Source organism: Urtica dioica, chromosome 4, assembly GCF_054948205.1.
Source record: "Urtica dioica subsp. dioica isolate 48M chromosome 4, U.dioica_male_clone48M_v1_H2, whole genome shotgun sequence".
Classification (NCBI taxonomy): domain Eukaryota; kingdom Viridiplantae; phylum Streptophyta; class Magnoliopsida; order Rosales; family Urticaceae; genus Urtica; species Urtica dioica.
The window spans coordinates 10,579,993-10,595,426 of record NC_142759.1 but is presented as its reverse complement, the minus strand read 5'-3'; the positions used below and the strand labels follow the sequence as shown (position 1 = coordinate 10,595,426).

Sequence of the window (15,434 nt, the reverse complement as noted above, 5' to 3'; positions counted from 1 at the left end):
GGTACCTAGGATAACCTAGTGGTAATTTCACATCACCGTCGTGGGTTAATCCCGCTGCAGCAAAGCTGTCTAAAAAAAAAAAAAAAAAAACACTAAAATAGGTTAAATAAATCGATACGTTTTAGAGTAAGATTGTGTCGGAATAATTTAATTATTTTTTCTATAAAGAATTAAGAATCTATATATAAATTATATATATGTTTTAGTCGTTTACGATAGAGATGTATGTTTTAGTCGTTTGAGAGAGAGAGAGAGAGAGATGGTAAAAGCCTCAATTGTCACGCTATCTAAATTCAACAAAAAGTACGGTGAGACACTGATAATAGATAGAGTAGTCCCTTGCAAATATGCTCTTTAATTCCGCCACTTTTGCTCTTCTTCACAGTGAAGAGTAGAGAGAGAGAGAGGCAAAAGACAACAAACAACACAACCTGAAATAAAAAGCATAACCCACTTACTCACTTCACTCTCACATTCCCAAAATCAAAGTACACAAAAAAAAAAAAAAAAAAAAGAAGGAAAAATGGATTCAGAGGAAAAGCCTTCAACCCCAAAACTGTCACTGTTTTCCATCAAAACAACAAAGGCTTCGCCGGAGCACCCATGGGCGGCCACACCACCGCACCGGAACTTTCTATCGGTCCCTTTCCGGTGGGAAGAGGAGCCCGGAAAGCCACTTCCGTGCTTGGCCCTGGCGACCATTCCAACCGAAACGGCCCCGAAAAGCTTGGAACTTCCTCCGAGGCTTCTCTTCTCGGAGGCCAAGCTTCACTCTCCGACCACCGTCCTCGACGGTCCGTACGTGGGCCGGCAGAGGTTTCAGTCGTCGTCATTCAGGTCGCTCGGCGGCGAGAGGTTCAGCCCCGAGAAGGGTTCGTCGTCAGGCTCGCTCGGGGCTCTGGTTCTGAGCAAGAGGAGGGAGAGAGGGTTTAAGGGAAAAGGATTGTTTGGGTCGTTGCTCAAGGGCACTGGTCGTAATTACAAGGAAGCTTCCGGGGGTAGTTACGTCTTTCCGTCTTCCGGGAACCGAGAGAACGACGATGCGACTACCGTTGGAAGTGAACACGTCAAGATTGCCAGGATTCGAAGAACTGAGAGTTTCTCTGCTCTCTCTCAGTCTCGCCCAAATCATCCAGCCTCTCGTTTCTGGGTCAGTTTCTTTGGTTTTTTAACTTTTTCCTTCAGTAATTTTTTTGGAAGTGCTAATTTTCGTTTGTGTTTTTCTTTATTTTTGTTTTGCTTGTGTTAATTTTTCATCGAAAATGACAAACAGTCTTAATTTTTTTTTTATCAAAATGTATTAAATATAAATTAGCTTTTCAATAATAACAAAAGAATGCGATAGGCTTAGTTTTGTAAGTTGTAGCAAAGTTATAACTTATATCAGTTGTGATTTTTCATATTAACAAAGTTACAAAACTATAAATATTATCGTCGAATATAAATATCAAAGCTATTATCATCACACATTTCCATAATTAAACTAAATTATATTTTTTTCGTAGTTTTGCCTTTTGAATAATAATTACGTACAAATATTATATGGTGTAAGATATATATACATTTGTAGGTGTTTTTACTATATACATTTGTAGGTTTTTTTTTATTATACATTTGTAGGTTTAGACAAAAAAATTTATTATATATATGAAAAGAAACCCGACTAATAAAAAAAATATTAAAAAAGTGTTGATACAAAATACTTGAGAAACAATTAATGTATAATTTTAAATGTCGAAGGCTTTTATCACCGTAATATTGTCTTTTAATTAGCAAATAATTAGCAAACTAATCATATTTATATTTTTTAGATTGTTATTTAGTCAATTTTTATTATATATATGAAAAGAAACCCGACTAATAAAAAAAATATTAAAAAAGTGTTGATACAAAATATTTGAGAAACAATTAATGTATAATTTTAAATGTCGAAGGCTTTTATCACCGTAATATTGTCTTTTAATTAGTAAATAATTAACAAACTAATCATATTTATATTTTTTAGATTGTTATTTAGTCAATTTTTAGTAAATATTTGATAAATAATCATGTGAACGTATTTACTTTACACTGGTAAATTAATTAAAATACATGATACATCATTTTATTTTTGCACATTGTGTGAATAAAATGTGGTATTTTAGTCAATTTATGGATGTAAATCGTGACTATTTATTAAATATTTTTTAAAAGTTAGCTAAATAAGAATTTAAAAGTATAAATATGATTATATATACACTTTAATTAGTGTTGGAAACTTTTCTCATTTTATTATTAACATTTTTGGTCAGTTCGGTATCTTGCCTTCTAGGTCACTCTAGGTCTAGGTCTAGGTCATGTTCTTTGTTTGTAGTGTTTAATGCATGACAACCAAATCTTCATCAAATACAGAAATATAAACTTTATTAATAATATATCATTCAATACCGTGATTTACGGCCAAGAAGCAGAATTTGAGAGGTTTAACCTGTCCAAATTTTCAGCTTTTTAATGCAATGGTATTCAGAATGAAAATAAGGCCGTACAAATAGTCAAAGTAATACGCTAAAAAAATAGTAAAAGAAAGAAACTGATCAATACTGATTAAAATCAATAAAAAAAAGAGCTAATTTCTGATTGGTACTGAGGTATGGTTGTTGGGCTACATATTTTAGCAAGTAAGATCTTGTGCTTCCACATTAATGATGAACATTTGAAGATCTCATTCATTTTTGTGGTTGAAACAGGGAACAATTTATCAAGGGTTTAAGCGTGCAGTTCCGTGGAGGAGCAAGAAGTGGAACAGCGTCATTTGAACAATTAATAGTTAATATTATATGCCTATGCTTTGAACAATGTTACCTTTGTACTCTAGCTCTACCCTATTTCGTTTCTTACTTTCTTCCAAATATGTAAATTAATAGACCTTGTAAAATCTAGTTGTTTGCCTTGGAACATACATCTGAAGCTGCTATTAACTTAAAAAGCTAAGGATTAATTCTTTTTTACCCCTTGGACTCGTACCTCGACTTCATTTTGCCCCCTCTACTCGAAAATGTTGCATTGAGAATTTCTTAACTAATGGCGTTATTACACGTTGCCACTTCTGTCTAATTTTGGACGTTAAATGACACGTTTTTTGTCACGTGAGATTTAAAATATGTGCAATTACCAATATACCCTCGTTTTATTATTTTTATAATAATAAATTAAAAAAAAACTCTTCTTTGAAAAAATAATCCAGTTTGACTGGATATATAAGTCAAAGAACTCGAGCGACGAAAGCCGAAGTTTTCCTCGCAGGTTACGGTGGTGTGTGGAGAGAGGCAAATTGCAGAGATCTTGATTGTAATTTTCCCAAGAATCAAGTTGCAGAGGAAACTCCAAATGCTTCCTTATCTGCTGCAAAACCGCAATCTGAGAGCTTTGCGATTGGTGGCTGCGAGGAATCAGTGTCAGTGACTCCAAAAGAATCGCCAACACGAAGCACCGAAATAGCCTCATTTTTAGCTACATTACATATTCCTGTTCATCATAAGGCCAGAAATTAAACGACTGATCCTCCGCCGCGGCGAACCCAAGGCTACAAGGCTCGTCGTCTTCGTCGTAATAACAAGACTCGAGCTTCGGAAGGAACAACAATGGCGGCTGAGCCAACTCGTCCTCCTCGTCCTGCGACAAATCCGACTGCTCGTTCTCCGATTTCTCCTCCACAACGCCAAGCTTTTCCCTCAGCGAATCGACCTGTAAAAAATTAAAAAAACTAAAAAAATAAATAAATTACAATCTCTCAGAGCGATTCGAGCAAATTCCGTTTGGAACCCGACCATACAGAGCTCCCCGGAGACCTCCGACCAGAATCCTCTCAGACGGAACGTGGATCGCCTACCCTCCATCGGAGTCCTCGGCCCGCGAAACCGGACCAGCCGGGGATTGGTCAAACCTCTGTTGACCGAGTCCGAGAGGGGCGAAGATGCCTCGAGTAACAAATTGGCTATGAGCTCGCTTACCCCGTCAGCGACGCCGCGCAGGAAGACGATGCAGAATGCTTTTCCGGCAGAGCCTTTGGCGTCGAAGATCAGAGCTCCACCGGAGAAGTAGCCGGGGTAGAGCTCCGAGGGCATGGCGAAGGGAAGGTGGACGCGATTGGGGTGTGCGGAGGAGAGCGAGGGACGACGCGGCCGCAGTGGCGGTCGTAGTTGGATTCGAAGTCGGAGCTCACGACGGGAGAGAAGAGGATCGCGAAAACGGAGATGGTTAAGAAGGGTTTGAATGTGAAATTGAGGGTTTTTCGAGACACTTTCTCCGGATTCGTCGGAAGGAGAATCGGCATCGGAGTCCATTGCAGAGTGTTCGTGTGTGTTAGAGAGAGACGCCATTGGAGAGAAATCTCGGAGCTCCGACTGAGAGAAACAGAGAGAGAGAACCAAAGAGACAGAGAGAATTAAATTAAATAATATTCTTCATAAATGTGAAGCAGGAAACACAACCACGCTGAAAAAAAAAATGCAGAGAAGAAGAAAGTAAAGAGAGAGAGAGGAGAGAGAGAATAATAGAAATTATTTAATTATTTAATCTGATAATAATATTTAAATATTAAAAGTATTTAGAATAATAGAAAATATTGCCACGTCATCAAAATGTTAAACTTAACGTCCAAATACTGACGGAAGTGGCAACTTGTAACACGTGTCTAAGTTCTGAGATTAGTTCTGCAACATTTTCGAGTCCAGGGGGTGAAATGAAATCGGGGTACGAGTCCAAGGGGTAAAAAATGAATTAATTCAAAAGCTAAAACAATCAATCAACTTACAAATAGAACACACCCGAAGTAGACTTGATAGGGAAGTGGCTTGTGCAATGAGAGCTCTAAAATGTTGTCTCTTTTCTTTAATCTCCTTAGATTAGAGCTTATTCTGTTCGATTAGTTGACATTAACAACAAATGTTCGTAAGCAATCACATTAGTGGTATGGTTAGTTTCTGTATTTCTTTTTGTAATCTGATAAAATTTAAGGGTAAATAGAAAAGGAAATTGGTATTGACGAGGAAAGAAGTACTAAAGAGTCACTTAACCTTTCTAGTATAACCAATCAAACCATTTTTTTTACTAATAGAAAGTGGTCTCACAAGCTATTATATAACCAATCAGATTTCCCTCCCCTTAAGGACCAATATAGCTAAAACAACCCGCCAGTAAACATTTATTTGAACAGATTCAATTGGAATTTGAGCCAGGATTTGTGGCTGATTCAAGATGAGAACCCAATTTAAACAGCAATTCTCGAGCAAGCAATCTTGTAAAGATCAATGTTGCATCAATTGGATGCAACATAAACATGGCTTAATGACATTCATTGAACGTGACCAAAGCGATATTTATGCTTACAAAGCAGAGAAACACTGCATATGTTATGGTATATTCACTTCCATTACTCAGTTTAGAGTTAAATTATTTCACCCATGGGAACTGTAAAATTCTGAAATCCGGAGGAAGAACCAAAAAAGAAAAGAGAAAAAAGTGTTCATTCTTGTTATCTGCTCCATCCTTATTTTTTGCCAGTCATCCCAGCAACAACCTGCAAGATCGCAAACACAAATTACAAACAATTTTGCTCTGGGGGGCGTCAATAAAAAGGTGTGATCCAAGTGGTAAAGCCTTATCGTCTGAAATCTCTAATACCTAACTTAGCTTATCATCTGATATCTTAACTCTGCAACTTAGCTTTTCATTGAACAGCTATTGATCTTGGGCATTAATCTTATATCACCAAGCACAATATGAAATCAGAGGTGAATAATTGAAATACTCACATCGCTTAAAGGAGTTGGAGGGACTTCTTCCGAGGCTTTGTACGAATCCAAGATGGGTCTAACCACAGCTGGAAGGAAGAGCCCTGGTATCCAAGCAAAGTGATACATAACTTATTCGTTAAGATTCAATAACAGATAGAGGCAAAGAGCAAATCTTAATACCCAAAGACGAAACCATGATAAAAGAAACCAACATTTGAAAAGACTATTATAGAGCCTGTGATTATTTGCAACTACTCTAGTTGGAATGGTAGATCAAGAATGATTAGAGAAAAGAGTTATGGCGAGGAAATTATTGATTGAGCAAGGTCGTCCTAGAGAGAGATAGAGAGAAAGAATCCACCATAGACAACAGTTCTTTATCGTATATATAGTACATATGCAGGTACAATCGTTGTTATTCTTCATGGTTTATTAACTAAGGTACTTTAGTTTCTAGCTTTCATGTCTCTAATGACAAACCCGTATCTTGATCGTCCACAATCAAAGCTCTAAAAGAAATGCATAAAAGAAAACTCAATTCATACGTAACTATTCAGGGAGATTATCACCATCATTAGCCAGAGCATCTTTCTTTGAATGAAGTAGCTTACTGTGGCCTCTTAGTAATTGTCTTTTAAAATTAGTTTACCACATAAATGTTTCATTTAAACCTTTTCAACAGCCAAGTTTCGAAAAGGTTAGACTGAACACCGTAGCTCTTTAAAAAATTCTAATCTAATTAGTGTTACTAATGTTGTATAGATTGTCAAGAAAGAACATAAGCAAAAGATATTGAAATTCGCAATATCAGTTCACGTTCAAGAGCACTCTCAATTTCCTCTCAGCTTCATATTTTAACATATTTAACCAGTGCCGAACCATAATATCCTGTCATTGGTAATGATCAGAAAAATATTACTATTATAGTTTTCTGGGTTTATAGTGATATATATCTTTTTACTTCACAGTTCGGAAATTCTTAGATCATTGTTAATAACCACACCATTGATTTGGGAACACTTGTTCTCAAGTTCCAAACTCCAAATCTATTAAATTTGTTTTTTCTTCACATTTTGAGGAAATAAATAGCAAGCACTCGCAAAAGTTAGTGATAACAACTCAATCACCCAAAAACCCAGCTTCAGTTTTTTTAGTGAAACAAATATGATTAGTAATACTAATCACCATTAATCTTTAGCATACAGAAAAAAGTAGTTTACCAGGGAGTCCGTGTTACAAGGGAAACCCTAAAAGCTAATTTTGTTTCGATCTATCAAAGTTCATAAAATCAAATTCGTGAATTTGTTATTTATAAAACCAAACCTAGCGGTCTAATTCAAACCAGAATCGGAATGAGCGAGAAAGTAATGAAATTGGAGAGAGTACCGAATCCGGCGATGAGGCAAGAAGCAGTAACAACGGGCTCTTGAACGATGAACATCTTCAATCTCTCCATGACCGGCATTTTCGAATGAGTTGAGTCACGGCAAAGACACTTCTATTTTTCGGTCTGCGATTCCTTCAACGAGAATGGGAATATTTGCGAATACAGACCTTTCTCTGAGTTGGTACGGGTCGGGTCTACCCGGTACCTTAACCCAATTTTTTTAAATGGGCCAATCAATTGAGCTCTATACAAGGCGTCTCGCGTGCATACCTGTGGATAACAATATTTTCCCAGCAGGAGCTTGAGATTATTTTTGTAGATAACTATAAAAATTATTTGCATATAAGCTCTATTTTTATTTTAATTTAGGATTTATTTGTATTGTATGAAGTAATCAATTCAAATTAAGTGTTTAGCAAACTAACCAAAGTTTTCATAAGTTTGTATATTCTAGTCATTTATAATAGAGCAATGCTATTTGGCACAACTCACGAGTTGGAACGATCCACTCAGAAGTTGACACGTGGATGTTGGTGGACACGTGTCAACTTCTGAGTGGATCGTTCCAACTTGTGAGTTGTGCCAAAAATCATTTCCGTTTATAATAATGTAAAAATACTAATATATCTATAATGTTTGAGTGAACCGTTTTTTTAGGATTTTAAAATAATTAATTCAGGTGTCCAAAATTTTAATCCACTATTTTTTTAAGGGTTATATAGCTAAATAGCCTCCCAGTTTAGACGGTTTTGGATTTGGCCATCATTTGGTTAATTTTGGGTTAATAGCCAGACTCATTTATTTACACAACATCAAAATATCAAAATAACCTCAACTGTTCCCGCCCATTAACATGCTAAAAATAAAAACATTTAAAACAAAATATTCGAATAATAACTGCTCGCGGTTATCGAGGAGCATCATTAAGATCATTATTTAATTTTTTTTTTCTCTTTTCTTGGCCATACTTTGACCGGGCTTTTTGTTAAATTTAAAAGGCTTCTTCTTCCTCTTCCTGTCACTCTCTTTCTCTCTCTCTCCAAAATTTCATTTCATTTTTTTTCCTCAAAACTTCAATTGACCATATCTCTAACGTTTGAGCTCCGATTTGGGTGATTCCAAGTGCTATGAACTCCTGTCGAAGAGAGGTTCAAGAAAACACTCATCATGCTTGCTAAAAATTTCGGTTCATTGTCGTGGGAGATCGCCGGAAAAGACCTCCGCCCCAATGTTGAGTTTTCCGATCACCGGAGGGAGGTGGTCTTCACCGTCGGTATAAAAATGAAGTTCATGACATGGGTAACAAAAGCCCTCATGAAATTCCTCCGATCGGTGGTCGGAGATGCTCCGTTTTGCTCGAGGTACGTTATGGAAATAAAAAGGGCTAGATCTATGTTGATGTGTTGTAATTTTGATGAAATTGAGTTCGTCATGGTATTTAGAAGGTGAAATGTGTAGGGTGGGACTAATGGCTGATTGTATCGTTCTTGCTTGGTTAAGCTTTGTCGTTTATTTTTTTTCTCTCGTGCTCCCTGTTTGGTCTGACGGGTTTGGATGAATTGAAGCTGTTGAATTGATTTTTGTTGGTTAAAATTGAAGGCTGAATTTCAATCGTAGGCTCTGGTTATTCGGCAAAGTCTGGGGCGTCGTGTGTCGGTGCTGAGGAAGGCGGATTTAGTTCGATTTGTTTGAGAAGCGGTTAATATTAATATTTTTTAGAAGCAATTAATTGTTTGTTTACAGAAAAGAAGGAAGATGGGTCAGTGATTTGCGTGACGAGGAAGATGAGATTCAATGGTTATTTGGTTGTACAGAATATGATGATTCGTTTTTGTTCGGATGGTGTATATTCGTGTAAATACAAGCATATTTACAGTATATTCGTGTAAATACAAAACATATTCACAGTATATTCGTGTAAATATAAAACATATTTACAGTATATCCGTGTAAATACAAAGCATATTTACAGTACATTCATTGTAAATACAAAGCATATTTACAGTATATTCATGTAAATAAACTGAAAAAAATTCTGGAAATATTTTGGACGTTCTAAAATCATGAATACAGGAAGACAAAATAATATCAATAAATGAAGAATATATTTACAGATTTTATCCATAATGAATTGTCACGAAAATAGAAACTAATTAACTAAAGTCAACGCTGAAAACTTCCAAATACATAATAATAAATGCGCTGGAAACTTTAAAAATCTGCTGGAAAATTCAAATTTCAAAATTGAAAACTTCCCTATTCGGTTTCAATATTTGATTCGAAATTTAAAAAAAAAACTGCCTAATTAAAAAAATCTGCCGAATTAAATAAGGGCAAAAGTGTAAACATAATTCAATTAATAAGCTGTCACGTAAGCAATATGGCTATTTACATGAAATTAACGAAAGGTTGGCTAAAACCAAATTGCTAGTGTTTTAGATGGCTACGCAGCCACTTATTTGTTTTTTTAATGCACTTTTTATATAGAGATTTGTTAACAAGTAGCCACTTAATGAGGGGTCTTTAAATAATAGCCAAAGTTTGTGTTTTATTAAACAATTTGCTAAAAAAAAATAATTTGCCGAAAATACTCTCTCCCGATCACAACCAAACCAAATAACACTATCATCTTCAACCTCCATTCCTTCAACGATCCCACAGTCGTCGGATCGGCGTGGGCTAGTGTCTCTGGCGCCGAAGAAGTTCTGGCTCCAGAAGGTTCCAACCACCTCCAATCATTAAATTCCATCTCCCAGTGGTATGACTACGTATTATCCTGCGAAGACGCCAAAGAGCCGAATTATAATCCCTTTCGCTCCGCTGAATTCCGGAGGTGACTGGCTCGTCGACTCCGACCGCGACATGAGCTGCTTCGTCATTGATCTCTTTGAGAGCGGTGGCCAAAGCTCCAAGCAAGCCTGATGAAACTGAAGGTTTCGACCTCAGCGGCCTGAGGATCGCCGACTTCGAGTCGAAATCGGATAGCGAAGAGATCCGGCCCGACGAGAGGGCGATGACTGTGGCGGCGCTTTCAGATTATATGGTTTTTTTTCGACAGTTAACCAAATTAACTGTAAAAGTTAATGATTAACTGTGATAATTAATCGAATTAACTATGATAGTTAATCGGAGGAGATGACAGTTAATAAGATTTACTGTTGTTCTTGTTACGGTTAATAAAAATTACTGTTGTTCTTGTTACTGGTAATGAGATTTACTCTGGTACTTAATAGTAAAAACCCTTAAGGGTACGATTGGAATGTTCTTATAGCAATTGGCTACTTTCATAAATATTTTAATAATTATGCTATAATTTTAAAATAGAAGGACTGTTTGGGCCAGATACTTAACCCGCCCTTTTATATAGGGTTCCGTAGCTAACTATTTTGGACTAGTTTAATTTTTGTGATTTTTCGAATTTTGGACTAGTTTACATCAACTTTTCAAAGTTGGGCTATTTTGATAAGTCCAAAAAAATGGCTAGATAGCCTGATCAGTTTTTATTTTATCAAATCAAACAAATAGTTTTTTTTTCATATTTATTCTAAAAAAAATTGTAGTGAAAAAGCAAGTTTTATGACAAGTTCACTTGGATTTTGTGGCTTTTGAAAAACCATACATAGAATGATAGAAAGCTTAGGCTAATGAATGAAAAAAACTGCAATATTATCAAGTAAAATTTGTAAGTTAAATTTCTTTTCATAACCACAAGTTAAGGAAAGTAAATGATAAAAGGCTTTATTATCCAAGACCTAGCATCTAATCACAATGATTTGATGACACTGGATTAATTTTTCGACTAAAGTTGTGATTTGATGACACTGGATTAATTGTTCAACTAAAGTTGTGTATATGCACATGAGTAACAAGATTCTCAAAAGTAATCTGGACTATCATACAGTAATTATTGAATATTTGCGATGCAAATTCATTGACAGTATCAAATTATCGAGTAGGAAGACAATTATGACTTTAAATTCAAAGCTCTTTGAAAGTCCTTTGACACGGAACTTTTGTAGCACTCGAAAACAAAACCATCGACGGTTACAAAACCAATGAAACCAATACATTTTTACTCAAGATACATATATACAAAGTTCCCACGTAAAAATTGTAGACAAACAAGTAGATCGGAAAATCTACATACATACACAAACCAAGCTAAGGAATTCTAAAAGGAAATACAAAGCAGCTAAAATGACTGTGACTCACAGAAACAACAACACAACCTATGATAACAGCTTTCCTATTTGGTGTTAGTGAGTGACTAGAAACGAGGAAACATCCAGCCCACAGTCCAGCCCAAGAGCAGACCCGCCCCGACGAGGCTCAGGCCCAATGTGAACGCCACCGCGTACGTCGCTGACATGTCATGGCTCGATCTCTCTCTCTCGGGAAGGCTGTTATTCTTCACCGGCTTCTTATCTCGATCAAACTCGGAAGGAGAGATCTGTGGGAAGGGCATCGGGAATAGAGCGGAGGAATCGTCGCCGCTCTTGAGTCGGAGGCAAAGCGTTTCGAGCTGCAAAAGACGGAACCAATGCCTGTAGGCGAAGAGCAGCGAGGCTTGCCTGAAGAAGAGCGTGACGATGTGCTCTCTCTCGGCGTACGCTCTCTCCGCCGCCTTCTCGGCTTCTCTCGCCCGCATTTGGGAGTGGCACAGAGCTTCCATCAACCGCGCCTTGCTTCTCGACTCGCCCTCTTGATCTTGCTCTGTGTCTTTCGCGTTCTTGTATCTGTTTTCGGGGCAAGTCGAGCTTAGAAAACAATATATATGCTATCGTTATTATTATTATCATTAAGTATGAAAAATCCCCAAGACTAGGCCACTTGATACGTTGTATTTGCAATCTAGCCAACGTTTTAAGATCTAGCCACATTTGATGACGTGATCTCATTAATCAGATAGTATTTTACATGATTGTCTCCAGCGTTTTCATACATTAATTTTGGTGGATGACCGTAAACGGCTAAAATAAACGAAACGTTGACTAGTTGCATAAAATCAAATTTGAAATTGGTTATATAACTACAACGCCCTTTAAGCATATAGTTTCTATATAGCTCTTACCTCGAAGCTTCTTCTGGCGCAGTTTTCTCTTGCGTTCTTCTTTCCGAGTTACCTGAAGGACTAGAAGTTTGGATTTTCTTATCCGACTTGTTGAAACGACCGACCCGAGAAAACGGGGTTCTTCCGTGGCACGTCTTCTGAGGCGGCGGGAGATCGCAGTTCTCGAAGTGGTCGAGCGTTCTCCGCGCCACCAGCGAGACCAGCTCATCTCTGTCGGCCATTCGCCACCACGGCTCGCTCTTCTCGCCGACCGCCAAACCAAACTCCGGGTCGAAACTCGTTTCCTCGATCCCGGCTCTCTTTTTGGCGCCCGAGAAACGCTCGTTCTCGCCGTCGCTCCACCAGAGGTCGCTCGCATCGCCGCCTTTCCTTTTGTGGGATTCTCTCATCCTAGACGTCAGGAGGACGGCGCCGCCGCCGGATTTTACCGTCCCGTCCTCGCTCTCCAACGCGTTGAGCTGCTCGTACGTGAAACCCTTGCGGTACCCATAATCGGGCTGCGTGTTGAGCCACCACTTTGTGTCCCGCGATGAGTTGGAGAATGAAGGAGTCTTGGTGGGCCCAGCGGCGGGGTGGTCGGGCCCGGTGGGCCCCGCGTCAGCCTGTTTTGCAGCGCCGGAGGATGATTGACAGCACGCAGATAGCTTGGGAGCCCTTTTGGCGTCTTCCTGTAAGCGATTCGCCGTTCTCTGCCAAACGATTCTCGCTTCCGCTGCTGCCATTGAACTCTCTTCTTACCTATTCACACATTTACCTTGCAAGGAGAGAAAAAAAAAAGAATAAACATTCAGGAAGGAAATTAAGAAAAAAAATAAAGGGTATCAAATTTTTCTTGAGACCAACAACATCATTATAAAGACAAACTTTTAACTTGTTTAATTGGTGAATGATTCTCTTTTGATAGAAAATTAGATTTCTAACACTACACAGCCCTATAGGGACGATAAAGTGATGGGAATATTTGATACTCTATCAATGTCACCAATAAGCAGATGATATCATGATCAGCCGACATTTATTATTATTATTGTTTTTTTTTTTTTGTAGATGCCATTATACCTTGCTTGAGAAGACCAGAATTTTTGCTTAAAAAAAAAAAAAACGAGTCAGATGAATGATATAAAATCTCAATTATTTTTTCTTTTGCAGCGAAGAGAAAATAAATCCCCGATGCACACACCTGAAGGACAAGTCAATTGAATTTTATACAAATTAAAGTTGCAGATGTTATCACAAAGATCGTAAAGAGAACCTTATTGAATACCACTCCCCGATCAACAATATACCAAAACCAATTCATCTTGAAAAATGAACTATTTATAACACAGATATCAAAATCAACTACCAAAATCTTGCTTTAGTGCAAAAGTCATATTATTGATATGAATCACCAAGAAAAAGAAGCCCGGAAAAAATCAACAGCTTATTCACAACAAGGACTAGGAGAGTAGAAGAATAAAGGATTATTACCTAATTACATAAAACGAAGTCCATATTTCTAAAGTAAGAAAAAAAAAAATTATAGAATTATAGAGAATTAAGAAAAAAATCGAGCAGAGGACTCACTGAATAGAGAAAGGTGTCAGAGAAGGGAAAATGGGCGGTAATTCTGATCCCGCGAGAAATGAATTTTGCATAATAAATAAAACTGAGAAGAAAGAAATCGAAAGACCAAACAAATCTTAAAACCACGCAAGAAGATGATGATGAGTCATGTCACGAGAGGAACGAAAGAGAGAGAGAGAGAGAGAGAGAGAGAGAGGAAGGTTTGTGTTGTGTCTGTCAGAATTTGTTCAACTTTTTAAAATTGTATTTTTCAGTTATCGATTCATTCTCTGTTGTCCGCTTTCTGGTTGTGTGATACAAAAAAAAAAAAAAAACGACAGCAATCTTAGAGGGTGTGTAATGTTGCCGTTTGAAGTTTGGGAGTATTTTCTCATCCGGATTTGGGTGTGATCACACGTGGGTCCCATGATTCATGTGATACAAGTATAAGACAAGACCGCCTTTGTTTTTTAATATCTATATTTAGAGTTTTTTATTTATTTATTTTAGATGAGAATATTTAGAGTAGATGGTAGGTAATAGAAGTATCACTCACAAGTAAAGAAAATCTTGGGTCCAATTCCGACCAACCAACCAACCAAACCACCCCTTGGCTTCTCCTAAGAGATAGATAAATAGATTCACACACTTACTATACAATTTGCATATTCTATGGGACCCCCCTGATTGAATGCAATGGCTGAAAGAAATGCCAATTCCTGATAAAACTACTCACTAAACTCTAAAATGAATAATGATATTTAACTTGGATCTAAGTAACAATTTCGCACTAACTCCAAAAGTGAAGGATATGCGATTATAGAAATCTCCATCGATCCCTTAAAAAAAATACGATTATAGAAATCTTAAAGAAATATAATTTACCCATCAAAACATATATAGGAAAATTATAGAATTTTATTAAAAGACCAACGATTAACAAAATTAAATACTAGACAATAGAGACTAGCTCAGTTTGTAAAACACACCAACCCTCCTAAGAAGAGTTTAAGTTACCACGAAAGCTATTTGCTAAAAAAAAATAACTGTAAATTATTCTGGCACATCAATAATCTTCCATTATATATATATATATATAGGGCCGGCCCAAACTCACCGGGGCTCTAGGTGATTCAATATTTTGGGGCTCTATAATACTAATAAAAATTAAAATTTTTAGGGAAAAAATGTAAATTTTTTAAAAAATGAGCCAAAAGTATAAATTTTCTTAAAAATAGGCAAAAAGTGTAAATTTTTTGGGGCCCATGCACATATGGGACCTTAGGCCTGGGCCTAACCCGCCTTAGCCCAGGGCCGGCACTGTATATATATATATATATATAAAAGATTACGTGTGCAAAAATACATTTCATGCTATAAAAATTAAACATAATTTCAAACTACAGATCACACACCAAAGATGTGTAACATAAGAAATATTGATTGCCAATGAAAATACCATAGCCTTGGATATCAATATTGTCTTGTAGTTTTTTTAATACGGGAATTTTACTTTTCAATCACAAAATTCTCCCCAAAAAAATGTAAAAAATATATATTTATGTATAAATAAAAAGTAATGTAGTCATAAGTATTTTGTGGTGGTTCTAAACATAGATCCAATGCGATACACAATTGAGCCAAATGGGACCATCTA

At 36.9% G+C, this 15,434-nt stretch overlaps 3 protein-coding genes across 3 annotated transcripts; 1 reads left to right on the top strand and 2 right to left on the bottom strand.

Moving 5' to 3' along the window:
• Window positions 1-246: 246 nt before the first annotated feature.
• LOC149400324 (uncharacterized protein At4g00950) lies at window positions 247-2,989 on the top strand. Its single transcript, XM_089611120.1, has 2 exons — window positions 247-1,150; window positions 2,727-2,989. The coding sequence occupies exons 1-2, from the start codon at window positions 524-526 to the stop codon at window positions 2,793-2,795; spliced, it is 696 nt and encodes a 231-aa protein (XP_089467246.1). The 5' UTR covers window positions 247-523; the 3' UTR covers window positions 2,796-2,989.
• Window positions 2,990-5,276: 2,287 nt separating this feature from the next.
• On the bottom strand, window positions 5,277-7,393 carry LOC149400323 (fiber). The gene is made up of 3 exons (XM_089612592.1): window positions 7,161-7,393; window positions 5,793-5,875; window positions 5,277-5,557 (listed from the first exon to the last, which is right to left on the bottom strand). Exons 1-3 carry the CDS (start codon window positions 7,237-7,239, stop codon window positions 5,528-5,530), a joined length of 192 nt encoding a protein of 63 aa, XP_089468718.1. The 5' UTR covers window positions 7,240-7,393; the 3' UTR covers window positions 5,277-5,527.
• Window positions 7,394-11,106: 3,713 nt separating this feature from the next.
• Window positions 11,107-14,044, bottom strand: LOC149400322 (uncharacterized). Its single transcript, XM_089613305.1, has 3 exons — window positions 13,799-14,044; window positions 12,233-12,986; window positions 11,107-11,897 (listed from the first exon to the last, which is right to left on the bottom strand). Exons 2-3 carry the CDS (start codon window positions 12,952-12,954, stop codon window positions 11,429-11,431), a joined length of 1,191 nt encoding a protein of 396 aa, XP_089469431.1. The 5' UTR covers window positions 12,955-12,986; window positions 13,799-14,044; the 3' UTR covers window positions 11,107-11,428.
• Between the last annotated feature and the right edge of the window lie 1,390 nt (window positions 14,045-15,434).